Source organism: Ilyonectria robusta (genome assembly GCF_021365365.1).
Source record: "Ilyonectria robusta strain PMI_751 chromosome Unknown BGZ61scaffold_11, whole genome shotgun sequence".
In the NCBI taxonomy this organism is placed as follows: domain Eukaryota; kingdom Fungi; phylum Ascomycota; class Sordariomycetes; order Hypocreales; family Nectriaceae; genus Ilyonectria; species Ilyonectria robusta.
Genome location: NW_025764445.1, coordinates 86,350 through 111,088, shown reverse-complemented (window position 1 = coordinate 111,088; position 24,739 = coordinate 86,350). Strand labels below are relative to the sequence as shown.

At 53.3% G+C, this 24,739-nt stretch overlaps 13 protein-coding genes across 13 annotated transcripts; 7 read left to right on the top strand and 6 right to left on the bottom strand.

The window, feature by feature from the left end:
- Positions 1-565: 565 nt before the first annotated feature.
- BGZ61DRAFT_391167 (putative succinate-semialdehyde dehydrogenase) lies at positions 566-2,395 on the bottom strand. Its single transcript, XM_046242823.1, has 2 exons — positions 844-2,395; positions 566-788 (listed from the first exon to the last, which is right to left on the bottom strand). The coding sequence occupies exons 1-2, from the start codon at positions 2,227-2,229 to the stop codon at positions 645-647; spliced, it is 1,530 nt and encodes a 509-aa protein (XP_046103499.1). The 5' UTR covers positions 2,230-2,395; the 3' UTR covers positions 566-644.
- Positions 2,396-2,751: 356 nt separating this feature from the next.
- Positions 2,752-4,588, top strand: BGZ61DRAFT_353725 (putative MFS sugar transporter; the record flags this gene model as incomplete). Its single annotated transcript, XM_046240547.1, has 5 exons — positions 2,752-2,841; positions 2,903-3,177; positions 3,227-3,776; positions 3,830-4,116; positions 4,171-4,588. 5 exons carry the CDS (start codon positions 2,752-2,754, stop codon positions 4,586-4,588), a joined length of 1,620 nt encoding a protein of 539 aa, XP_046103498.1.
- A 638-nt stretch (positions 4,589-5,226) lies between these two features.
- Positions 5,227-6,237, top strand: BGZ61DRAFT_353960 (uncharacterized protein; the record flags this gene model as incomplete). The annotated part of the gene is made up of 1 exon (XM_046240569.1): positions 5,227-6,237. One exon carries the CDS (start codon positions 5,227-5,229, stop codon positions 6,235-6,237), a length of 1,011 nt encoding a protein of 336 aa, XP_046103497.1.
- A 42-nt stretch (positions 6,238-6,279) lies between these two features.
- BGZ61DRAFT_38525 (fungal-specific transcription factor domain-containing protein) lies at positions 6,280-9,083 on the bottom strand. The gene is made up of 4 exons (XM_046242724.1): positions 8,936-9,083; positions 7,701-8,876; positions 6,928-7,649; positions 6,280-6,881 (listed from the first exon to the last, which is right to left on the bottom strand). The coding sequence occupies exons 1-4, from the start codon at positions 8,963-8,965 to the stop codon at positions 6,323-6,325; spliced, it is 2,487 nt and encodes an 828-aa protein (XP_046103496.1). The 5' UTR covers positions 8,966-9,083; the 3' UTR covers positions 6,280-6,322.
- Positions 9,084-9,397: 314 nt separating this feature from the next.
- On the bottom strand, positions 9,398-10,219 carry BGZ61DRAFT_353391 (3-oxoacyl-reductase; the record flags this gene model as incomplete). Its single annotated transcript, XM_046240515.1, has 2 exons — positions 9,398-9,581; positions 9,648-10,219. The coding sequence occupies 2 exons, from the start codon at positions 10,217-10,219 to the stop codon at positions 9,398-9,400; spliced, it is 756 nt and encodes a 251-aa protein (XP_046103495.1).
- Positions 10,220-10,481: 262 nt separating this feature from the next.
- Positions 10,482-11,849, top strand: BGZ61DRAFT_452732 (3-isopropylmalate dehydrogenase). Its single transcript, XM_046245991.1, has one exon. The coding sequence runs from the start codon at positions 10,676-10,678 to the stop codon at positions 11,816-11,818; it is 1,143 nt and encodes a 380-aa protein (XP_046103494.1). The 5' UTR covers positions 10,482-10,675; the 3' UTR covers positions 11,819-11,849.
- A 141-nt stretch (positions 11,850-11,990) lies between these two features.
- Positions 11,991-12,819, bottom strand: BGZ61DRAFT_38511 (ribonuclease H2 non-catalytic subunit-domain-containing protein). The gene is made up of 3 exons (XM_046242720.1): positions 12,609-12,819; positions 12,254-12,540; positions 11,991-12,204 (listed from the first exon to the last, which is right to left on the bottom strand). Exons 1-3 carry the CDS (start codon positions 12,742-12,744, stop codon positions 12,163-12,165), a joined length of 465 nt encoding a protein of 154 aa, XP_046103493.1. The 5' UTR covers positions 12,745-12,819; the 3' UTR covers positions 11,991-12,162.
- A 987-nt stretch (positions 12,820-13,806) lies between these two features.
- Positions 13,807-15,417, top strand: BGZ61DRAFT_353916 (Mycolic acid cyclopropane synthetase-domain-containing protein; the record flags this gene model as incomplete). Its single annotated transcript, XM_046240567.1, has 4 exons — positions 13,807-14,211; positions 14,273-14,928; positions 14,988-15,243; positions 15,307-15,417. 4 exons carry the CDS (start codon positions 13,807-13,809, stop codon positions 15,415-15,417), a joined length of 1,428 nt encoding a protein of 475 aa, XP_046103492.1.
- A 134-nt stretch (positions 15,418-15,551) lies between these two features.
- On the bottom strand, positions 15,552-16,631 carry BGZ61DRAFT_421029 (ribonuclease H-like domain-containing protein; the record flags this gene model as incomplete). The annotated part of the gene is made up of 1 exon (XM_046243501.1): positions 15,552-16,631. Exon 1 carries the CDS (start codon positions 16,533-16,535, stop codon positions 15,552-15,554), a length of 984 nt encoding a protein of 327 aa, XP_046103491.1. The 5' UTR covers positions 16,536-16,631.
- Positions 16,632-16,757: 126 nt separating this feature from the next.
- Positions 16,758-18,499, top strand: BGZ61DRAFT_421026 (acyl-CoA N-acyltransferase). The gene is made up of 2 exons (XM_046243500.1): positions 16,758-17,261; positions 17,311-18,499. Exons 1-2 carry the CDS (start codon positions 16,841-16,843, stop codon positions 18,399-18,401), a joined length of 1,512 nt encoding a protein of 503 aa, XP_046103490.1. The 5' UTR covers positions 16,758-16,840; the 3' UTR covers positions 18,402-18,499.
- Positions 18,500-18,798: 299 nt separating this feature from the next.
- On the top strand, positions 18,799-21,103 carry BGZ61DRAFT_421024 (uncharacterized protein). The gene is made up of 3 exons (XM_046243499.1): positions 18,799-19,126; positions 19,185-20,395; positions 20,454-21,103. Exons 1-3 carry the CDS (start codon positions 18,993-18,995, stop codon positions 20,729-20,731), a joined length of 1,623 nt encoding a protein of 540 aa, XP_046103489.1. The 5' UTR covers positions 18,799-18,992; the 3' UTR covers positions 20,732-21,103.
- Positions 21,104-21,550: 447 nt separating this feature from the next.
- BGZ61DRAFT_353666 (pyridoxal phosphate-dependent transferase) lies at positions 21,551-23,005 on the top strand (the record flags this gene model as incomplete). Its single annotated transcript, XM_046240543.1, has 2 exons — positions 21,551-22,021; positions 22,079-23,005. 2 exons carry the CDS (start codon positions 21,551-21,553, stop codon positions 23,003-23,005), a joined length of 1,398 nt encoding a protein of 465 aa, XP_046103488.1.
- A 59-nt stretch (positions 23,006-23,064) lies between these two features.
- Positions 23,065-24,684, bottom strand: BGZ61DRAFT_353896 (DNA polymerase subunit Cdc27; the record flags this gene model as incomplete). Its single annotated transcript, XM_046240565.1, has 5 exons — positions 23,065-23,252; positions 23,336-24,187; positions 24,261-24,466; positions 24,526-24,581; positions 24,631-24,684. The coding sequence occupies 5 exons, from the start codon at positions 24,682-24,684 to the stop codon at positions 23,065-23,067; spliced, it is 1,356 nt and encodes a 451-aa protein (XP_046103487.1).
- Between the last annotated feature and the right edge of the window lie 55 nt (positions 24,685-24,739).

The window sequence follows — 24,739 nt, the reverse complement described above, 5'->3', positions numbered from 1 at the left end:
CCGATGGTAGGCTGCGGATTTACGAAAACTAGCGTGATTTTAACAAGGACTATCTGCTATCTTAGGAGTTGCGAGAGACTGTCCAGCAGTAATTGATATGCTCAGCCTAGTTAATCCAGCCACAGCTTTTCGAAATGCATATGTTCCCAAGAATCTCAGTTTTGGAAAGCCGGCATGCCACTGCTAAAAGAATCGTGTCATTGTAAGATGCCGAATGCGTAGGTTTAGGACAGATATCATATTTACTTGGTAAGTAAGTCTATACTTAGATCAAACTAATAAATCTCTTCATTGCAGTTTATGCATCAGTTACAAATCGAACGAAGGAAATTTTGGCCATCATCATGGCACCAATTCAGGCCTTCAATGCCCCACCGGCGCCACGTATGATCCAGCGCCTGGTTCAGAAGCTCCCCCCTCGAATTGTCAATCCTGACTGTATCAGAATCCTACAAAACCTTCGTTCCTCATATGGCATGAGTAAATACGATTCTTAGACTACTGAGCAGGGGACAAATTTAGTGTGGCTGCCAGCCAAATATTAAACATACCGCTCAGCAATCTCGTAAAGCTGTAGTGCATCATGTCGGGATTTGTAGGTATAAAAGAATCTTGAGACTACATGGAATCCCATTACTTGTGCCTTATACATGATCCTCCACGGTCAGTGTTCCAGTTTTGGTGACCATAAACTCCTCAATAGCGACATCTTTGCCGCTCTCTTTACCACATCCACTTTCCTTAATACCTCCAAACGGAGCCTCAGCTGATGAATTATTGCCTGTGTTCTTGGTGGAGAGTTAGCATGAAATTTGAATATTGAATACGCATTATGCAACTTACCAGTCCAATCATGCCAGCCTCTAGCTTCTCAAATAGCCTCCACAAGCGGTCTACATTCTTCGTAAACGCATAACTTGTCAGTCCCATAGCTGTGTTGTTGGCTCTCTCAACTACTTCATCTTCCGTGTCAAAGACCGATACGCCCAAAACAGGCGCGAAGATTTCTTCTTGGGACATGAGCATGTCGTCGGAAACGTTCGAGAGAATAGTTGGAGCCATGAAATATCCCGCAGCCCCACCTCCAGCATCGGAGGATGTGTGTAGCCTTTGGCCTGTTCCAAGAACAATCTTTGCGCCTTTGGAAAGTGCATCGCCAACAAGCTCTTCTGCTTTGTCCAGCCCTCGGGGCGTTGTGACAGGACCCAGGGTAGTTCCCTCTTCCATACCATGGCCAACCTTTAGGGCAGAAGTTTTCGTCACCAGGTCCGCGATGAATTTGTCGTACACCCCACGTTGGACATACAGCCTGTTCGATGAAACACAAGCTTGGCCAGCGTGTCTCCATTTGAGGTTCATGAGCTGTCCCATAGCCTGGTCGAGATTGGCATCGTCGAATACAATAAAGGGGCAATTTCCACCTAGTTCTAGGGTAGCCTTCTTCAGGTTCCTTGCACACAGCCCTGTGATGAGCTTTCCCACACGAGTGCTTCCCGTAAAGGTCACCTTCTTGACTAGGGGGTGTACACATAAAGCCTCTGCCACTGACGGCGTGTTCTCGAGACTTGTAGTCAGGATATTGAGGGCACCGGGGGGAAACCCAGCACGTATAGCCAGACAAGCAAGTGACAAGGTAGAGACGGGAGTTTCTGGAGATGGCTTTACAACCATGGTGCAACCAGCAGCCAGGGCCGCGCTGGCTTTTCTCAACACGAGGGCGATTGGGAAGTTCCAAGGGACCAGAGCAGCAACGACGCCAATGGGCTGCTTGATGGTGAAGGATCGCCGGCCAGGCGTGGCAGACGTGATGGTTGTGCCCTGGACTCTCTCAGCCTCCCCGACAAACCACCACGTGAAGGTTGTGGCATAGTCGATTTCTCCGTATGCTTCGACCAGAGGCTTGCCGGTCTCAAAAACGAGAACCTTGGCGAGATCATCTCGGTTCTCGACGATCAGCTGGTGCCACTTCAGAAGGCACTGGGCACGTTGTCTCGGAGTCCATTTGGAATATTCCTTGAAGGCTTCGTGGCAGGATTGCACGGCGGCGTCGACGTCGGCATCACTGCTGTCGGGACAAGAGGCCCATACTCTGGCTGAGCCTGGGTCGACAACGTCAAACCGCTTGCCCGACTTGGCGAGGACGGATTTGCCGTGCACCTGGCAGTCGAACTGGGCGAGGCTCTTGTCGGCCAAGCTGAATGGGAGCGTTCCGGTGTGGCTGGCTGACATGGTGTAGTAGTGGCTGCTTAAGCTGGCTTAACGGCAGGGAATCGGCCTCGTGGACACAGCTTACGAGCTGTATTAATTGGTCTTTCCGCACGACGAAGCGATGGAGAGGCCCGTCACAAACGACGCTAGCCTTGATCATTTAATCCCGAGAAGTGGTGAGATGATTCCGCCCTCGCCGTGCCACAGCCGGAGGTGGAGATGCCCTCTCGGAGCTCAAGCTGCGGGGATCCAGTGGCACGCATCAGGTGGCACGCTCCGGAGCTATCGCTGACTCGTGAGGCCTTGGGCAAATTAGCTTGTATCACCCTGTCCAGTCGAACCTCAGCTATGCTCAAAGCGTCTTCGAGGTTGGCCAAGGGCGCGGGGCCCCGTGGGGAACGGTATGATTGTGGCTGGTATAGATTTTGCTAGTCTTGACGACGTGGTTTTATTTACCATGCCAGTCGGCCATCACCGCTGACCTCTTCTCGTCAATCTATGCGTTAATCTATGCGTCAACTGCTTAACACGTCAGGTTTCAACATGTCACCAAAACCAAAGATTCAAGGCCGTCGCGCCCGGACAACTCCATACAACAGGCTCGTCACCGTCGCGGTTGCTTTTGGTTCCTTTGTATGCCATCCCCTTCTAGTATGTGATAACAGGGCTCTATCTAACATGGCTTTCACCTCAGACATATGGATATTGCTCTGCCATCATCGGCAGTACCATTGGTCAGCCCGGATGGTACGCCTTCTTCAACCTTCCTCAACAGGGTGAGGAGGGCTATGGCAACATCACCGCCCAAGCCATTGCTACGGCAAATGGTCTGTACAGCTCTGGAGGAGCCGTGGGAAGTCTCTTCGTCATGTGGGCAGCCACTGCTCTAGGCCGAAAGATGTCCATCCAGATCGGTGCGGCTTGCGCAATTCTCGGCGGCGCACTTCAAGGTGGCGCTGCAAACCTCGCGTAAGTCTTCTCACATCAGTACTTTGTGACCCTGCTAACGAGCAGGTAGCATGTTTCAAGTCGGGAGAGTCATTTCAGGAGTTGGTATCGGAATTCTCGTCACAGCATGTCCCATGTATCTCTCAGAGCTGGCGCCTCCCAACAAACGAGGCTGGCTGGTTGGCCACCACGCAATATTCCTCGTCTTTGGATACATGCTCTCTGGATGGCTTGGGTTCGCTTGCTACTTTGCCACTGACAAGAATCCCTCCTTCGCCTGGCGTTTTCCGCTCTGCGTACAGTGCCTGTCACCGCTTGTACTCCTCATCACAAGTATCTGGATCCCGCGATCTCCCCGTTGGCTCCTGCAGCAAGGCCAAGTCGAACAAGCGTGGAAAGTCATTCAAGCCCTTCGAAGGTCACCCGAAGACCCCGATGATCTGGTCGCCAAGGAAGAACTTTACCAGGTCAAGATGCAGATTGCTCTAGACACTGAAAAACTCAAGGCCATTGGCTGTACGCCATGGTCGGCGGTGTTGAAGAAGAAGAGTTACCGAAAGAGGATGATTATTGGATTCCTCACCCAGTGGGGTGCTGAGTTTGCTGGGCCACTCGTCATTGTAAGTCAAGTCAAATTACTTAACGTTGGGAAAATACTAATTGCTCAACTCAGAACAACTACTCCGTCCTCCTTTACACCAACCTTGGCCAGACGGGCTCCATGCCTCTGCTCCTCTCTGCTCTGTGGTTGACCACTGCTGGCGTCATCTACAACCCTCTCGGCGCTTGGCTCCATGACAAGATCAACTCGCGACGATGGATGTTTATGGTCGGACTCTTCGGCTGCCTCGTCACAACATCTGGACTAGTTGGGTGTATTGCACAATATGGCGGCACGACTAATCGAGCCGGCAACGCAGCGGGAGTGTTCTTCGTCTTCCTATATCTTGCATTCCAAGGGTAAGTTGAATATGCCTTGCAACGTATTCAGCACCAAACACTAACGAATATCAGTACACTCTGCGACACGACCATGTATCTCTACGTGTCCGAGATCTTCCCCACAGAAATTAGACCCATCGGCATGGGGTTCTCCATGTTCGGCCAGTTTGCCTCGACCATCATCCTCCTCCAAACCGCGCCAATCGGCATGGAGCAAGTCGGCTGGAAGTACTACCTGGTCATCATCGTGTGGTGCATCTTCTTCATTCCGATCGTCTACTTTTTCTTCCCCGAAACTGCGCAGCTGTCGCTTGAAGAGATTTCTGCTCAGTTTGGCGACGATGTTGCGGTTCATGTCAACGACGTGACGGACGCGCAGCGCAAGGAGCTCGACGATTTCTTGAAGAATCAAGATGTCTCCATGATTGCCAAGGATGACCGGCCCTTTTTGGAGACAGTGGAGGACAAATTGTCCACAGATAAGAGCTGATGGCAATAGCTGGATAGAACACACTGAACTACAATGGGCGTCGCTGTCTACTTAAATTTCTTCAGTTTTCAGCAATAGTTAGAGCGTATGATCTACCTCCTACGCCATCTCTATAATCCAAATTCTCTGGACCTTAGTGTTCCAATCTTAGTATCTCGTAACCATTGCAACTCGGACTCTTGTACCGACTAAACTCATCAACAACACGTTCTAAGCACCTGTCTTGACGGTTCGGAACGCACCACTAGAGGAAAACTCACACGCATTCTGTGCCTTACACACTCCATGATCTCGCTTAGGTCATTTGACAGTTCCACATTCCCGGTTCCGTCCATTGTCGAGTGACCGGGCTGAAGCAATGGCGGATGGCACCCTCCGTGTGGGGAATATCCTCGCCAAGATTCCCCCGCTCGTAAAGCTCTTTCGGAGGGTCTTATCTTAGTCGATTTCTTCGTTGTGCGGAGTAGCTTGGATTACTTTGGGGGCATTCGTCAAAAGCGGTACTTTCACCTCTGCTCCTCTCCCCTCGCCCATCGCCCGTCCCTTCTCAGAAACAGTCACTCGCAGTGAAGTTATTCGACCACCACATTTATTCTTGATCGAAGATGGGATCTATTCCAGCAATACCGGTCGATCCAATGCCGGAATCAATTCACAGTATCAAATTCGACAGCCTTCCGGACAAACACCGAGTATGGCATGCCAAACCAGGATCAAAGGAAGAGGGCCTCGGAAAGCTCGTGCTTCTCACTCCAGAGGTCGTTGCCAAAGCTGCGGCATCATGCATCAGAACCGGCCAACGCGTTTCCCTTAATTGGGACCTCACGAAACTCGACATTGCCAACTTCAACCGTGCCCCGACGCAACACCACATCACATCTCTCCTTGGAGGCGCCGGCTTTGACGACGTGTACATTTTCAATCCACAGCAGTCATCTCAATGGGACGGACTCCGTCACTTCTCTGCGCCATTTCCCACGCCCGAAAACCCTTCCCAAAGGTTATTTTATGGCGGAACAACGGCGATGGAAATATCAGACCGGTCTAATAATCGGATCGGTATTCAACATTGGGCCAAGGAAGGCATCTGTGGACGCGGTGTGTTGTTGGATTATGTGGCATATGCCCAGAGAAACTCCATCGACTACAGCGCCTTGTCAGATCATGCTGTTCCACTCCGCGTCTTGAAACAGATTGCGCAGGAGCAAGGCGTCCACTTCCAGCGAGGAGACATACTCTTCATCCGAATTGGCTTGACCAAGGAGTGGGACAATCAGATGGGCCCTGCTGATAAACTTGCATACGCGCAGAGTTCAAATCCCCAGCACGCCGGCGTCGAGGGAACAGAAGAAATGCTCAGGTGGATCTGGGATGAAGGGTTCGCCGCAGTAGCTGGCGATGCTGTGTCATTCGAGGTTTACCCTCCTCAGAAGTCATACCAGGGAGCTGACGGAAGCGAGGTACAGGGCTTGTTCATGCACGAGTATCTTATTGCTGGGTGGGGTCTTCCAATCGGCGAGTTGTTTGACCTCGAGGAGTTGAGTCGCAAATGCCAAGAGTTGGGCAGATGGGAGTTCTTCGTGTCCAGCTCTCCTCTCAATATGCCAGGAGGTGTTAGCAGTCCACCGAACTGTCTGGCAATCTTCTGAGTGTTTAGTGGAAGGCACGGTGTTTCGGGATATCGGCATATTGTACCATGAATTGTACTCACTCAGTTTTAATTTTCAAGAGTAATTAATCTCCGTTGTTCTCAAAGCATTGCAGAATCTTGGCAAACTTCTCGGCAAGCCCCCAAGATCTCAACCGCTGGAGCATGACCTGGGCGTCCTGAATGATCACTTTCGTCGACCCCTGGGCGAGTATGTCCTCGGCGGAGCCAATCCTAGCTGGTCCTCCGGTTTGAATCCAGTCCTCGATGGCTCGCTTTTGGTCTGCATGGTGATTTGGGAGATCTAATCGAACTTGAGCCCCTCGACCAGGTTGTTGTGGGCGTGGGTAGTATTGAGCAAACGCAATGATAAAAATGTAACTCATGAACAGACGCATGATCTCACATGGTGCTGACACCAAATATTCGTTTGCCACGGCTACAATCTGGCCAGCGTGCCATGCGAGCGTGCGGGCTCTTCGAGGATCGTTTCCGAGCGCTGAAATGAGACGGCGGCGTGCCAGATCCACACCATTGTCTTGAGTGGAGCCTCGTGATGCGACGCTTCGCACGATGTAGAGAATCATGTCCATTATATCATCTGCCGTGTACAAATGGGAGTAGTGACAGAGTAGACTCGAGATGCTGAATTCGGTTAGTAGCTGGTATCCATAGGATTCATTGAACCTACTTGTAGCTCACGAGGTCCCCAGTCGAGGTGGGGTGATTCATGGTCTCGAGCAGGCAGTCTAAAGCGTGCAGAAGTGACGCCTTTGACTGCTTTTGGCCTGTTGACAGAGAGGAAAGGCCAAAATATTCGGTGGTTGAAACAAGTTCCAGCTGCTTTAAATCCCAAAGAAGGCGCCCAATGACTTGGCTGCACAATCGCTTCGCCCACGCAGAAAGATGCCCAGGAATAGGCGTTCCAGCTATGGCTGCACCTATCACACCCGATACCGATGCTCCAAGTGCATTTGATGGCATTCTGGACTTGAGAGCAACCCAGGCAGCTGCTGAAGGGGCTTCCCATAGTGAGTCCATGCACGGTAGTTTCGATGGCAGCTCGCTAAGATCGACAGCACCTCGACGACTGGTGAGGGTGCATAGGCTGCAGTCATACTCGAAAGATGCCCATGCAATGCGAATTTCCTTTTCTCGAGCTGCCCAGGTGACCCACTCTGCGTCTAAGTTGATCCCATGTGAGGTCATAGAGTTGTTCATGTCTCCCTCTTCCTGCACGCTTGGACGGGACTTCAATAGTCCAAGTCCTCGTAAGCTTCCAATCAATACGCCACGGGTTCTATCGGCATTTTGGTACAACTGGCGGTTTCCAGACCCGAGGGAGTAGATTTGATGAAGACATAGAGACGCCAGGTATGAGATATCGGAATAATTTGCGCTGTCGGACACGCCCTGTCAACATGTTAGCGCTTGGGAGAGTTGCGCATCAGGAACACAACGCACCAGCCAAGTAATGATCGGAGCGCAAAAGTCGCTGATGGAGGCCGAGAGCTCAGCAGAATTGGGCTCGCTTGACAGGACGGCTCCAATACAGGCCATGGGAGCTAGGAGCATAGTTGGACAATTTCCCATACTCCATGTTGGAGTATGAAATATTGGTTGGATCATTTGAAAGGCTGAGAAATAGACGTCAAGAAGTCGCTTAAGCAAGTCAATTCCCAATGCCATATTAGGTTCGGTCACATCTTCAGGCTTAGGCAGCTTTTGCTCGGATAGGATCTGAACGAGACCTTCCAGCGCCGCCGTCTTAGTCCCCGAGCTCGACCGCAAGGAGTTTTGTAGCACCTCACGTAATGGAGGTAGGGGACACCTGGCTGAGGCGGTTTCTTGTCCTTGCTCGAATGGCCAGGGAAGGACAGGCGATTTCGCTTGAACTGTTGGGATGGCGTGAATGGAGACACTGGGCAGTGATCCAGGCAAGATCGATGTGGATGCAGGGATGGCAACATCGCCGACAACACAGTTAATAGCAAGCTCGACGTCGGGTGCGTCAAAGTCTAGCCAGTCAAACCCACTACACCTGAAGTCAAACTGAACACTAGTGTTCATCGACGGGCCAAACATGGCGGTTTCCCCAGCAAGAGCTGGCCCTCCAGAAAAGACCGGGCTAAATTGATCGGCATTAAGAAGAAGAGGATCCAAGGGTTGGCTGAGGCTGGAAAATGTTTCGGGCGATGCCGTGGCGAAATCGGACTGGTCGTTTTGCCTGGACCCTGAATCACTAGTAGACTGCATCGGGGTGGACGCGTCGTAACTCTGGTCAAGGAGCTGGGATGCAGCACCAAAGGCCTGGTCGGTCGGCGGGTATGAGCAGGGCTCGGTGGCAGCCGCTACAGCGCAGGAGCGGCACGGAAGAGCGCGATCGCACTTGAGCTTCCTGCGCACGCATCGATAGCAGGACTTCTGCTGGGAGCTGTTGGAGGGGAGGTCGACATCGTGGGCGGCGCGCAGATGCCGGAGGAGCACGTCTTTCCTGGAAAAGGTCTGGTCGCAGTAGATGCACGGGATTGTGTTGCGTCGAGACGGAGGGAGATGGGTCAGGCGATGGCGATTGAGGTGACTGGGACGAGAAAAGGTTCGATCGCATTGGTTGCATGACAGAGCCGTGCGGGTGGGATGCTGGATGTCTTGTCAGTCTTCTCTTCAATGGACTGCCACGGCTGAGTTTCGCTGCGTACCGCGTCAGGATTGTGAGGCGGGCTTAACATTCTGCGCTGGGGATGGATCCAGTCGTGTGCGGTTGTGATTGCTCAAATTGGCTGTGTCTTGGCCGCGAGGGACTGGGAAGAGATGCGAATGGAGTCGTGAGGAGGTTCTTGAAGGATGATGGATGGCAATTTTGGCTCCTAAATCGGCCTCGGATGGGGAATGTCCAGGCCGAGCAGCCCAGAGGAAGTGCGGGGGCTCAAACACGGGGTGCATTAGCGCTATTGCTCGATGGTCACAGGTGTCACTGCTGTCACTGGTGGGCGCACCCAGGCGCAAACCTGCATTCAAGATTGAATCCACGAGTCGTGGCGAAAGAAAGCAGAATTAATAATCTGAATAATTGTAATGTGGATGTATCAGAGCTTCTTTTAGATGCCACCATTTTGGTTCTGCTGCACGCGTTGAAAAGTCATCAATCCTGTGTCCTGTTCTTACACGCATCGCCCGCCATCAACCTCAATGTTGGTCCCTGTGATAAAAGCTGCCTCGTCACTTGCGAGATAGCAGCAGGTATTCGCAACATCTGCCGGCGTGGACGGTCGCCCAAGAGGGACCGTAGCTACAAACGCCTCACGATTCTCAGGCGTGTCGGCTTTGCCCAAGAACAAGTGCGTCCTAACACCACCATGTTAGCTAACGAGTCATGACCGACCAAGGAGGACTGTCGCAGGAGATACTCACATGCCAGTGCTCCCAACGACGGGGGAGACTGCGTTGAATCGAATCTGTTTTGGTCCATACTCGACAGCCAGAGTCTTTGTCGCATTGACCACGGCGGCCTTGGATGCGTTGTACCAAGTCAGTCTTGGCCGCGGTCGAATCGCCGCGGTCGATGCCACCTGAATGAAGGATCCGGGACGGTCCTCCTTGAGGAAATATGGCAAGAGAACCGCCGTCGACATGAAGATGGACTTGACATTAACGTTCATGACTAGGTCGAACTCGCTCTCCGTCACATCCTCGGTCGGCTTGTTGGCGTATGTCGCGCCGGCATTGTTGACCACAATGTCCAGCTGTCCGAACAAACGAAGGGCCTCGCTCAGGAGGTCTTCCCAGTCTGCCTTCTTGGTGACATCGCCTCTCTTGAAGTTGCAACCAAGCTCTTGCGCAGCTGCCTGACCGGCATCTTCCGAGAGGTCTGCAATGAGGACCTTGCAGCCCTCCTTGACGAATTTGATGGCGATGCCTTTGCCAAATCCTGAGGCGGCGCCGGTGATAATGGCCACCTTACCGTCGAGACGTCCTGAAGCCATGGCGTTGATTTGTAAAGATGAGACGATGGCGGAATCGACTGGGTGAACTCAGAGTGTAGTAATTAAACGATGATACTCTATTCACACCATCAATTTGCTCAATGTGACATCTGTATTTCACTCCCAGAGTCCCTAGCTCTTCATGCTGGACTAGGAGCGCCATTGCGGGGCAATTTCCACGGTCATCCCGTCCGGCGGCACAAGTGGCACGCTCCGGCGGGGAAGCGGGAAACATGAAATGGACACTCCATTGCGGGAAGCCATCACACACAGCTGACTGTATGGAGCTGACCGTATGGACAAGGGTCATCGTGGGGAGTCCGATGGCGGCGTACCTGGCGCCCTCCGATCGGCAACAATCTCAATTGGAGCCGGCCGTCATAACCCTCGAAGCTATCTAGAGCTCTCCAAGGCATACCGGTTCAGCTGCTTCGGGTGTGCAACAAAGGATATACAATGACTACCACAAATTTTCGAATTCTTGTCCTCCCAGGCGACCATGTTGGCCCCGAGGTCATGGGCGAAGCCTTAAAGGTGCTGGATGTTGTTGAAGAGCTTCGACCTACGCTCAAGTTTGAGAGAACCTTTGACCTCGCCGGTGGGAGCAGCATCGACAGGCACGGCGTTCCCATCACTGAAGAAGTGTTGGAAAAGGCCGCAAACAGCGATGCCGTTCTCTTCGGCAGCGTTGGCGGCCCAGAATGGGCGGACTCCTCACCGGGACCGGAGACGGGACTCCTCCTCCTTCGAAAACGACTCAACGCTTTTGCGAACCTTCGCCCTTGCGAGATTCTCGTCCCATCGTTAATCGATGCGTCTCCCCTCAAGCCAGATGTCGTCAAAGGAACCAAGTTCATCGTCGTCAGAGAGAACTGCGGCGGTGCCTACTTTGGCGAAAAGGTAGAGACCCAGGGCGAGGCTTCTGATCTCTGGGTGTACACCCCGTCCGAGGTCCAACGATGCGCCCGTGTTAGTGCCAGTGTCGCACGCATTCTCGGGAGAGATGGCGATAGCAAAGGCGGCGGTGGACCAGCTGTTGTGTGGAGCGCTGACAAGGCCAATGTCCTTGCCAGTGGAAGGCTCTGGCGGCGAGTTACACAGCAGATCTTTGATGATGAGTTCCCTGACATTGAGCTCCGACATCAACTCGCCGACAGCATGGCCATGCTCATGGTCAAGAATCCCCGCGGATTCAATGGCGTCATCCACACCGACAACACCTTTGGAGACATTCTCTCAGATATTTCGGGCGGAATTGTCGGCAGCTTAGGCACCTTGCCAAGCGCCAGCATCTCTGGAATCCCAAGCGAAGGACGATGCAATGGCATCTACGAGCCGGTACATGGAAGCGCTCCCGATATTGCCGGAAAGGGGTTGGTGAACCCGGTTGCGCAAATCCTCAGCCTAGCGATGCTGCTGAGATATTCTTGTCTGCTCGTCGAAGAGGCTTCGGCGATCGAGCAGGCCGTCCAACGCGTTTTTGATTCCAAGGACAATGGAGGCTTGGGGATTAGGTCGAGAGATATGGGAGGCGAGGCAGGGACTCAACAAGTAGGAGATGCCATTTGCGCAACGCTGAAGGATATTCTAACTGCGTAAATTGTACAAAGTCGAGCACTACATCAATACCATACTCAAATAATCTTCCCTGCAATATCCTGAATGGATTGACTTGAAGTGTGTGATGCTGTCTCTAGGCTGTTGTCGTATTGCGAGCCTGACCTGTCGCAACGATATCCCTCCTTTGCCGCCACTAGTCAGAAACTGAAATGAACAGCCTTCTATGTCTCAAATAACAAATGCCCAAAACGCCATATTCCATTTCTTTTTTATCTCCATGGTGTCTTGATCATAGGAGCCGAAACATCGGATCTAAGCCTCTCATGAGGAGTCATACGCCGATAAAGTATTAATATGTGCTCGTGCTTATTGGTTCGATTTCGTCATTTTTGGGCAGTGTCGTCCTCTTGCGCGAAAGAATGGATCTGTTCATGTCAGAACGAAGGCCGCGTACTCCAAAAGACCACACCTTACCTGATCAGCGACCTGAAGCCACTCTTCCATGCCCCTGATGTACGGGTCCCCAGTGGAATCATTCATGTTTTCATGCTCCCAGACGACCATCTCATCAAACTCTGCCGTGACCAGCATGGATCCAACTCGCTCGGGTGTGTCATCTCCGTCGTCGACATCGACAACTGCCTCGGCCGGAGGGGCCTCGTTGTTCTTCCTCTCTACGACGACGCCTCGACACTGGGTAGGTAATTTGATCGTCTTTCCTTGAAGTTTTCGTCCTCGAAAGTACGCGGTCTTGGTGTCATCTACAGCCCGCATTAGTTTGTGGTTCTGACAATGCTGGCCTGAACGTTTGGGCATCGCGACGACTTACCGTCGGCTATGGTTGGTTTCCAGTAGGCCGAAACCGGGTCAACGGGCCCATTGTGGTGAACGCGGCATGGCAGAATGTTTGCCACAGCCTTGGGCGTCTCGTCGCTGGCCTTTAGAGAGAGCATTGGTTGGGACATGATGTTGTGCGGTTTCAATGATTTGCAAGACTTTAGGCCTGGCGAGGGAGACGCGTTGCGACGCGTTAACTAAGTGGTTCAGTGGATTAGATTCGCTTATTCTTATCTCGTCCGATAAGTCACCGCAACCGATAAGACTAAGGTACACAGAGAGAGGGCCTAATTACAGGGTCCATCCTCTACGAACGCCACGAAACGCGTTCGCAAGGATGAATTGATCTGGATAGTACGGAGTGCTGTAGCTCGATCTTGATACATGTTCCTGATGGATGGTCAAACCAGCCTCGTCCTGTATCGGATTTGGCGTCGATGTGCCCTGAGCGGTCACGGAACGGGCCCCCGCCTAGTCGCTCTTTGTCGGCAATTTCGGACACCGAGGATCGATGACATCAACACTTGGTTCGATCTTGAGAATCCACGATTTCTGGTCTCCATCGGAGGCTACTCGCCAAAGGATTTTTGGGGCGCGGGTTAGCTGCATGCCCTTGCATATGCTCGGCAGCGGGTCATTGCGACCAAGTTTATGGTGTCCGCTCTCCCGGCCTCATTCCATGAGGACAGAAGGGAGCCTCACGGAAGAAATGTAACCGGCTACAGCTCGATTTTCTCACTATTTACTTATAAAGTAGTAGGAACACTTCCAGAGTGGAACTCCATGTTGCCTGGGTTTCAAAAGGGTCTGAGTCCGCCCGTGCTAGCCGCTGCATGAAGCCATGTCCCACGATGTGACAATCACTTAACATGCTCTAGTCAACGCCATCGGCAATCGATGCACGATGTGACTGGATGATCCGTCTCCCAGCCCAGATCGGCTTCCCATGTTACAAGCGAATTCTCCACTCGCGGTGAGCTCATGAGATGCTCTTGGTGCATGTGCCTGTAATCTGGACCTTTCCAGACTTTCCACTTCCCCTGTGCCTTCCAACCTAACGCAAGATCCCGTAATTCCGTTCTGCTTAAATCCACAGCTGTCCCAGGTCTCCGCTCTCTTTCCTTCCTCTCTGTTAACTACCGCAAACTTTGAACCGGTACTGCTGCTCAAGTCACTCAACCATGGTTCGAATGGGCGTATCTTTGCCGGCTTTGCCCCCTGTCATCAGCAAGCCCATCTCTCGTGGAGCAGAAGTCGTTCGGGGGTCCATTGGCAGTTGGACCTGGGGACCAGTTTTAGCCATTGCTAAACCTGCAATCTTGTCCGTCCTCTCGCGCATCGAAACGGGAACTCTCTTGATAGTAGACGAGCCCGCCGGGACGAGATATGTGTACGGCCAAAAACTATCAGGAAAGCTCGAGAGTACAATCGAACAGAACGGATTGCCCCGCCGAGCGGATACCATTCCACGACTTGAGATTGTAGTCAAGGACGATGCGTTTTGGATGCGGTTGTTCTTGTTTGCCGATATGGGATTCGCCGAAGCCTACATGTTGGGCGATTTCGAGTGCAAGGACCTAACATCCTTCTTCCAGGTCAGTTCAGCATTCACATCCCTGCGTAGGCCATTCAGACCAGCTCACACTCTAATATTAGCTGTTCATTATAAATCGCAATCAGATGGACAATGGGACCACTTGGGCTTCCAGCATGTCTTCGGCAATCTCAAGTGTAGCCCGATCAACGAACACGCTCTCCAATGCACTGCTCAACATCTCGGCGCACTACGATATCAGCAATGACATGTTTGCTGCTTTCCTTTCACCGGACATGACATACTCCTGTCCCATCTGGAAACGCCATGATGGAGAGGAAGAGTCGTTAGAGGATGCCCAGATCACCAAGCTGCGCCGATTCATTGACGGGGCTAGGATCCAGTCGACTGACCATGTGTTGGAAATCGGGACTGGCTGGGGGTCGTTTGCAATTGAAGCAGTCAAAAGAACCGGTTGTCGAGTTACTAGCCTCACACTTTCCAAGGAACAAAAGATCTTGGCGGAGGAGAGAATCGATGCCGCAGGTTACAGTGGCCACATCGAGGTAAAGTTGATGGATTACCGAGCGATGCCGGTTCCTGAGCAGCCATATGACAAAATTGTCTCCATCGAGATGTTGGAAGCAGTAGGCCAGGAGTACCTTGCTACCTACTTCAACTGCATCGATCGGCTGCTGAAGAAGGATGGAGGCATCGCTGTCTTCCAGTGCATTACAATGCCGGAGGGTCGCCACGAGGCTTATTCCAAGTCAGAGGAGTAAGTTATTCGGCCTGAAATCCTACGAAAGAGACTAACCATGAGTTACACATCTGCAGTTTCATCAATCATTACATTTTCCCGGGTGGGTACTTGCCATCCATCACCCAGTTGCTGAACCACATCAGTCAACAATCCCAGGGAACACTTGTTGTCGAGAATGTTGAGAACATCGGTGGACATTATGTGAAGACACTAAGACTGTGGAAGGAAAAGTTCTTGGAGAGCTTTGACGAAAAGATCAGGCCAGCGCTCGCCAAGGAGCACCCGGACATGACCCAAGAGGGGATCGAGGTGTTCCGAAGAAAGTGGGAGGTAAGGACATGCCCAAGATGCTTTACCGGAATCAAGTGCCACATGAAGCTAATTTCTTTGCAGTATTACTTCACTTATTGTGAGGCGGGGTTTGTGACGAAAACTCTCGGCGATGTCATCATCACTGTTGGGCGAGAGGGCGCTTTGGAGTTGATGGACGGTATCCCACTCTAAGGAAGAGAGAATAACCGGTGTTTCGAATTGTGCTATTGGAACTTCCAATTTTGGACAAATTAATGTCTCTAAGTCTAAAGGGGTATCGAGATCGAACTTATAGCTTGGCGTGTGATATTTACTGTTTCTGGCATTCATGCTTTGCGTTTCTTCTTAGACTTGCTTCCCTTCGTCCCTCCTACCGGTGCCGTAGGTGCATAACGGTTCGCGTGGTCAACATCGAACCCAGGTTTATGCTTCCTGAAGAGCAGCATTGTTACCCGAGCGTCTTCAATGCTTGAATGCGCCCCATCCTGAATCTCCACCGAGAGGATCTGTTGTGCAAGCAATCTCAAGGCCGGTTTCCTTCCATTCCCATACTTTCTGAAAGGGGGATACTTTGCGGTGTCGCGAATTTCCCTTGCCGGGTGGCTTAGGATCAGGGCTTCGAGGTCGTGCTTAATGTCGTGCCCGATCAAGATTCGGCCTTGGAGAAGCTTGTCCACGTCTTTTTGAACCACTTCGAAATCTCTGGCAAATCTCATGCTCTTCTGACTGATTCCGCTCACAGCGGTCCGCCAATTTGTGACTCTCTCCTTCGGCTTCACATATGAATCGTAGACCTGTCGCCCATGAAAGTCGACGACGCTGACGCGAGCAAGAGCAGACTCATGGCCACCAGGTCCAACACCCACCATTTCGCAGTCGATGGCGATGTACTTACCAATCTCGATGCCTTGTATGAGTCCGCTGTTGATCTTGTCTTTTTCTGATGCACTCATCATTGAGTTATTCTTCGTTCCCAGGCCGTAAGCCTCGGCCAGAGCCTCCGCGGAGACATCATTGTCCTCCGCCCACAAGGCGAGAGATGTCGAAGGGACAGTACTTGGTCCATCTTCCACTTTGGTGCTGTGAACTCCGCCCATTTGCTTCTTGGTGGTTGCCTGTGGCCGCTTCGCCGAGACTGGCTGCTTTGCCGCAGTTTCGCCAACTTTTCTGGCCTTCTTGGATGGAGGGTTGGCTGGTGGAGCCGCGGACTTGCGCTTCAGAGATGGCTTGGTTGAGGATTCAGCCTTGGATGTGGATTCAGCCTTGATTTTTGCCTGAAGCTTCTTCCAGTTGGAGGAAAGTTCGGCCATCTTCTTTAAGGTGAAGCTAGTTGAGCCCAGGTATCTCCTTCAAAGCTGTGCTGAGATCATGTATAAGTCGTCAAACAACAGAAGCAAAATACTTCGTGAGGGCCACCATTCCGGAGAGGCGCTAACCGGTCTTATGCAACTGCCGGGGCTCTGATAAGCTATATCCAGAGCTCACCGCCTTTGCGATAAGCCAGCAGCTTCTAGATTCTGCCAACCCCTCCAAAATTCATCACTTTATCCATCTCGCAACTCCACGCGACAACACAACTTTCATCAACAACGCCAACGCGCAGGCCTTTTTCATCATGGCTGGCGGTACGCCTGGCGGTGAGCCCACGGTAGGGTCTGACGGACCCCGACTCAAGGGGAAAGCGACCCCCGAAACCCTTCAGACAGGATGCATCGCCTGGGTAGAGAAGGAAGGACAACCGCGACGAGCCGAGATTCTCAGTATCAAGACAACAAAGAGCGGCATGCAATTCTACTGCAATTTCGACAGCTTCAACAAGCGACTGGATGAATGGGTTCCCGCAGCAAGGATCGATTTCGCGCGCGACGTCGAGTGGCCGAACCCTGACAAGGACAAGCCAAAGGACACGAAGACGAAGAAGACAACGACGACCGCGCAGTCCAAAAAGAACCAGGTGTCGAAGAAGGCGCAGAAGCGACCCAGCAAGAGGGAACAATCAGTGGCTTCGGAGGCGAACACCCCACATCCCTGGACAGGTGAGTGCCCGCTGGAACGGATATACTGTTGATCTAACAAGTTTGGCAGACTTCGTGGAAACGCAAACTCGACAAAAGTCGGCCTCTGTCGGTCCAGATGGAGAATCCCAAACGAGACCAAGTGTCGAGGGTGGCGCGACCCCTGCAGCGGCAGAAGATATGGACATGGATGACAAGGAGGAGGATGTGAAAAAGGAACCAAACGACTTCAGCCGAGAGGTGGAAATCGAGAAGCTGCGGACCTCTGGATCTATGACGCAAAACCCGACCGAAGTTTCCCGAATCCGAAACATTTCCAAAGTCCAGTTTGGAAAGCACGACCTCTATCCATGGTACTTTTCCCCGTATCCCGAGATATTCAGTCAGGAGGACGTCATCTTCCTCTGCGAGTTCTGCCTGGGTTACTATGGGGATGAGAAGGCGTTTACGAGACACCGACGCAAATGCACACTGCAACATCCACCTGGAAATGAGATTTACCGAGACGGCTTGATTTCCTTTTTCGAGATTGACGGTCGGAGGCAGAGGACATGGTGTCGCAACCTCTGTTTGTTGTCAAAGATGTTCCTGGATCACAAGACGCTTTACTACGATGTAGACCCGTTCTTGTTCTACGTCATGACTACACGTACGGAAAAGGGGTGCCATGTGGTGGGATACTTTTCCAAGGAAAAGGAGAGCGCGGATGGCTACAACGTGGCATGTATTCTTACGCTGCCGCAGTACCAGCGCAAGGGCTATGGTCGACTCTTGATCCAATTTTCGTACGAGCTGTCCAGGATTGAAGGAAAGTTGGGTTCTCCAGAAAAGCCGCTCTCGGATTTGGGACTGCTCAGTTATCGACAGTACTGGTCAGAAAACATTCTGGATCTGCTTATGGGATACAGCGAACGAGAAGAAAAGACGACAATCGAGGCAATCTCAGCAGCGCTAGTCATGACAACGCAGGACGTTGAGCACACGCTGCAGGCGATGCGGATGCAGGTGTATCATAAGAGCGACCACAAGATTGTTATACCAGACAAGCTAATCAAGCAGCGAGAGAAAGCGAAGCTAAAGCAAAGGAGGACAGTGGACGCGACAAAGATCCAGTGGAAGCCGCCAGTATTTACGGCCTCGAGCCGCACATGGGGCTGGTGATGTGCTTTTGCGCCGCGAGTGTCGGTTTCGATCTTGGGCGACTGTGTAAGAAAGATTATATAGAGCGAGTATGTTGTAAAGTGATACCCCATTCAACCATCATTAAAGGCCTTTTGAAGTGAGACTGCCATTACCCGAAGCGATCAAGAATAAATAGTGAACATCGGATCCAGGTGAAGGTGCACTTATTCCGGCAACTGACAGTTTCCATCTGTAGGAAAGCGAGCAGACTACCCCAGCACAGCATCCGTTTTAGAGAGGATGTCCCCTGTCGCCGGCCCCGCGTCCCTAGTGGCGTCACAGGCCAGAGCGGCAGAGCCACATCCTTGTCTCAGGTACAGAGCTCCATTCCTACGTGATGTTGAAGCTCGTCTCCGCGAAACGCCTGCAGCTTCAACTCCAACCCTACATCATACATCCACGTTTCCCTGTCCACATCTCGGGACCCGTGCATAGCCCCTCAACACCAGGGCTTATTCGATTCGAGCTGGTCTCTCGCATCCTCGATACACCTGCAGCACCTGCCGTGCCTCTATTCCCCCCAGACAGTCTGCTCAGTGCACTCAGTGTCGCCCTGCCGCCACCGTCGCAATGACGCTCCGGCTGTTAGCGGCAGGCCTGCTTGGCTTGGGCGTGCGCCTCACCAGCGCCTATGAGAGCCAGGAACCGCTCTCCAACTGGGCTGGCGCATGTCCTGAATACACTCTCTACTCTACCTTTCCACAGTACGTCTACCGTCACAGAGTTTCACGTTCAATTGCAACTAACCACTCCTCCTCCCAGTCGTCCCTTTAGCACCGGCCCCAAAGCGCTACCGTACCAACGACCGAGCCCGCAATGTCGAACCTTCCAGTCGGCCGAGATCGAGAGAGTCATCGAGGAGGTGACGGGGCTCATTCAGGACCCGGATCTTGCGCGCCTGTTCGAGAACACGTTCCCCTCAACGACGGACACGACGGTCAAGTTCCACACAAAGGGCAAGGAAGAATCAGGCTTCTTCAAAATGAACGGGTTCGGGTTTCGGGACGAAGGCGCCTGGGAAGGGCCACAGTCCTTCATCATCACCGGCGACATCATTGCCGAGTGGCTGCGAGACTCGACGAACCAGCTGCGGCCCTACCAACCTCTGGCCAAGAAAGATCCAGCCATCCATACGCTGCTTCTCGGCGCCATCAACACCCAGGCCGAGTATGTGATTAAATCTCCTTACTGCAATGCCTTCCAACCACCTCCCATCAGCAACCTCCCCCCCGCGAACAACGGCCAGGACGACAAAGTTCACCCAGTTTATGAGCCCCGCGCCGTCTTCGAGTGCAAGTACGAGCTGGATTCCCTAGCCCATTTCTTGGCGCTGGCCAACGACTTCTACGAGCACTCTGAATCAACCGAATTCCTCAACAAGAGATGGTATCTTGCTGTCGATACACTGTTGCAGGTCCTTGAGCAACAGTCCAAGCCAACGTTTGATCCTGAAACGGGTAGACACCAGCGCAATGAGTACACTTTCCAGCGACAAACCAACCTTGGAACCGAGACTCTTAACCTCCAAGGTGTGGGCAACCCCTTGAACTTCGGAACCGGGTTGGTCCGGTCGGCGTTCCGACCCAGCGACGACGCAACGATTCTGGGCTTCTTCATCCCTGCCAATGCCATGATGTCTGTGGAGCTCAAGCGAGCGGCCACAATGTTGAAGGCGGCCGGCAAAGCACAGCTCGCTCAAACCCTAGAGGACTGGAGCAAGACGTTGAGAGATGGCATCTTGGAGCACGCTGTCGTCAAGCACAAAAAGTACGGCGACGTGTTTGCCTTTGAGGTGGATGGGTACGGGTCGTCGATCCTAATGGACGATGCCAACTACCCGTCACTGTTAGCGTTGCCTCTTATGGGATTCTGCGAGGCTAGCGATCCTATATATAAGAACACGAGGAAGATGTTGCTGGAGAAGTCAGGCAACCCCTATTACCTGACAGGAAGGGACTTTAAGGGTATTGGAGGTACGTTTGGGATAAGGAGTTCTATGCGAGATGCGGCACAGCTGACGTTTAAATGCAGGGCCACACATCGGCTTGAGGAACGCCTGGCCAATGAGTCTGCTGATCCAGGCCCAGACATCTGATGACGACGCCGAGATCAAGGAGTGCCTGGACCTCGTGCTGGACTCGGCGAAGCTTGGTCTAGTCCACGAGAGTATCGACGTGCAGTACATGTCACAATATACGAGGAGTTGGTTCGCGTGGGCCAACGGCGTGTTTGCGGTGACGATTTTGGACTTGGCCAAGAGGAAGCCATACTTGATCTTTGGAGAAGGGGCCGAGCCGTACGAGGTGTGAGAAGGAAGAAACGAGACGGCATAGCATGACACGACACTGGGAACGACACCTGGCGCATTTTAGACATGGTTGAATTGTAAAAACTGACAAAATCAGAGGTGTTGGGCTTGTGTTTCATGGTTGATGGCTGAGCCACCCAATCGGACGAAGGAGCCAGACAACGAGAGGCAGATAGGGACAGCACCCCAAAGACAGACACGACCGAAGAACTGTATAACACGCACAACAAGCGGCACGACATTGGGAAGGGGTTTATTCATCCCACTATTGGGTTCGGCGCTGACGTTGGGTTGTTAACGGAACAAGCCATTAGCTTAGATTGATTAATGACATTGGAGATTTTTAACCGCTCCGCCGCCGGCCAGACCTTGGAGAAGTTGGAGATGCGGAGAGACCAGAGATCCACAAATATCCGCGATTAACCTTGTGTGCTGTCGTCACTCGGGCGTTGCAATTGCAATCCGGCCTTTGGCTCGATGCCCCAATGCCGCAAAGGGCAAGTTAAGCCAGCGCTGGGTTTTGGCAGGTTTTCCCCGTAGTAATAAGCGGCCGGCGGCGGCTTCATGAGCGACCATGTTTGAAGGCTTCCTCCACACAGTCCGACATCGCTGCGCTTCTCGTGAGCTGTCTCAACTTGCGCCGGCTTGCCTCGCCCCATTGCCGCAGACTGCGAGAAAAGCCAGAGGAGCAATTGGATCTTTAAAGAAACGTAATCCTGTTCTTTTCACTGGCTGCTGCTCTTCTCGCCGTCACTACAAAGTCTCCAAACCTCTGACATCACCATCGCCAGCACCGCAATCCCCCTCGAACCCCGCCGCCATGACAGCCCCCAAGCCCGCCATCAACTTCATCCGCGGCTGGCCCGCGCCGGAGCTCCTCCCCGCGCCGCTGCTCTCGGCGGCCGCGCAGCGCATCCTCGCCGACCCGGCCGTCTACGTGCCGGCGCTGCAGTACGGGCCGGACCCGGGCTACCAGCCGCTCCGCGAGGCCCTGGCGCGCTGGCTCGCCGGCCACTACGGCCTCGCCGCGGACCCGGAGCGCATCTGCATCACCGGCGGCGCCAGCCAGAACGTCGCCTGCATCCTCCAGAGCTTCACCGACCCGGCCGTCACAAGGGCCGTGTGGATGGTCGCGCCCACCTACCACCTCGCCTGCGGCATCTTCGACGACGCCGGCTTCGCGGGGCGGCTGAGGGCGTTTCCCGAGGACGAGGAAGGCATTGATCTGGAGGTGCTCGAAGCCAAGATTCGGAAGCTGGAGGACGAGGAAGTGAACGAGCCCCAGGCCCAGGTAAGAATAACGGCAGTAAACCTGCTGCATGGCCTCTCCAGCTAACACCAACATCAGCCGTTCAAAGACGCTGGAGAGCACCGCAAGTTCTACCGCCATGTCATATACGTCGTGCCCACCTGCTCCAACCCCTCCGGCAAGACCATGTCCGTCCGCCGGCGCGAAGGCCTCGTGCGTCTGGCGCGCAAGTACGACGCCCTAGTCATCTGCGACGACGTCTACGACCTCCTCCAATGGCCCCTGAACAACGAGACCAGCAGCGGCTCCCTGCGCTCAGACGAATCGCCCGAGATGACGCTCCCGCGACTCTGTGACATCGATCTTGCCATGGATCGTGACCCCAAAGATCCCAAGGGCTTTGGCTTCGCCGTCAGCAACGGTTCCTTTAGCAAGATGGCCGGCCCTGGTGTGCGAACTGGCTGGCTCGAGGGTTCGCCCGCCTTTTCCTTTGGCCTCGCCCAGACTGCCTCGTCCAAGTCCGGCGGCGCGCCCAGCCAGTTTTGCGCTGCGATGATGTCTGATCTCGTCGAGTCGGGCGCCCTCCAGGACTATCTCGCCACCACGGTGCGCCCTGGCCTGCAGCGCCGCCACCGACTCCTCGTGGACGCTATCCACGAGCACCTCTCCCCGCAGGGCATCACTATCCGCGAGGCTGGTCTCGTTGGCGGCAGCACTTATGGAGGCTACTTTGTGTGGCTGAAGCTCCCTCAGGGCCTGTCGGCGAAGCTGATCGCTGATGTCTCCTTGGTTGAGGAGAACCTGATTGTGGGCAACGGCAACATGTTCCAGGTGCACGGCGACGAGAAGACGGTTGACCTTGACGGCGCCATCCGAGTTACCTTTGCCTACGTCCCCGAGGACGACCTCGTCGAGGGTATCCGGCGACTAGGTGCCGTGGTGCAGAGAGTCAAGGCCGATCCAGCCAAGTACGAGAAGCTAGCCAACACGGTGTCGGACGCGGCTATGATAGACTCCAGCAAGTAAATATGGGGGATGAATGGGGGCTATTGTCTATCTACGCTGGACGTTTTCTACTCTGGCGCCTACTTCTTGGCAAAGAAGGACATGATGTTCCCCTGTCCCTTGCCGGCGGGCTTCTTTGCCTTGCCTGCCGACGACGACGGTGTTGATGATTGCGTCTGCGTCTGCGTCACCGCCACCGCCTGCTTCTTCGCGGGTGGTGCGGCATCATCCTCCGAGAATGATTCCCAGCCCTGTTCTTGAATCGTCACTGTAAAAGGGTTAGCAAAACCGAACATTTAACCATCATTAGGGGAAGGGGAGTGCTTAGGGGAGTGCCTCTCGTTGACTTACCCATGTATCCCTGATCGTCCAGGATGCGCTTCTTCTTCATCACCCGCCGCCTTCCCCTGCGCCGTCCGTCCCCGCTACTTGATACCACCTCGGTTGACTCCTGTTCCTCCTTCTTGGCCTCTGGCTCGGGTTCGGGTTCGGGCTCCGGCGCCTCCTCCATCTCCTCGTCGGCTGGTTCATCGTCCTTCTCAGACGCTTCGGCGTCCTCCTCATCATCGTCATCCTCCATCATGCGCCTCAAAGCATCCTCGCGTTCTTTCCTCGCCGCTCTCACAGCCTCGGGATCGGCAGTCTCTTTTTTGGCGGGAAGATCAGAGTCATCTGCTTCACCATCGTCAGAGAGGGCCATTGCTGTATCCTCCTCCTTCTTAGGAGCGGGCTTGGGCCTAGGCGGCAGCGCAGCTGCCCTGGCAAACGATTGCATGATTCCCCCTGAGCCGCCCTTCTTCAGAGCTGGCGGCTTCTTTCCAGCACTTGACGATGGCGTTGCATTCTTAGAGGACGGCTCTGGTTCCTCCTGCTTGACGGGTTTGGTGTCGGTAGGTGAAGGCTTTGGAGCGAAGGGATTTTGTTTGGTTTTCGCTGCAGGAGTTGGCTTGGGAACTACGGGCTCCTGCTTCACAGGCTTGGATGGTGGCGCAGTAGCCTTGGAACATTCCTTTCGGTCTCTCCGACGCATCTGGGTGTTAGGAATGGTTCCGTATTTCTTCGCTGCTGCAGCCGTGTCTTCGTTTATCGAGTACTCGGATAGTTGTGTTGAGACATCGGAGAGAAGGGATAGATCCTTTTGGGGATGAGGCGCCAGGCTGTAGACATGAATAGCAGTGACTTGTTTGTAATCTGCCAAGACATCTAGGGTTTGTTTGGTTAATATCGAAAAATGCTAGTGATGGTGTCATGACCACGGGGCCAAGGTGTGGTCTACCTTTGAGTTCTTCCTCTCTAGCCAGGGTTAGAGTCGTAGTGGCTACGTCCTCGGAGAGGGCATCATTGTCGGGCAAGGAGCTGGTCATCTCCACATCCCCATCGGCTTGAGCATTATCCGAGGTTTTGGCGCCATAAACGAGATAGGTGGCATACACAGAGTCAGAGCGCAGAGCATTCTGGTACTTGTGGAAGTCATATAGCATCCTAAGGCAGCGGCTGTCAGAAACCGACTCATAGTGCGTTGGTGTGTCGGAAAAACTCACTCTTTGGCAGTGTTGACGTGGACATCCAATGCTCTGCTGAGAAGGCGATATGTGATCTGCAATTGCATGAGTTCAGGGTCTGTCCGGGGTGTAGAATATGCATACCGGCCGCTCCTCACTGAGCAGACGATCTGTAAGAAATTTCTTGTGTTCATCCATGATAGACCAAGTCAAAACGAGCCTCTTGGTTTTCCGGGGTCGAACTAAAGTTAAG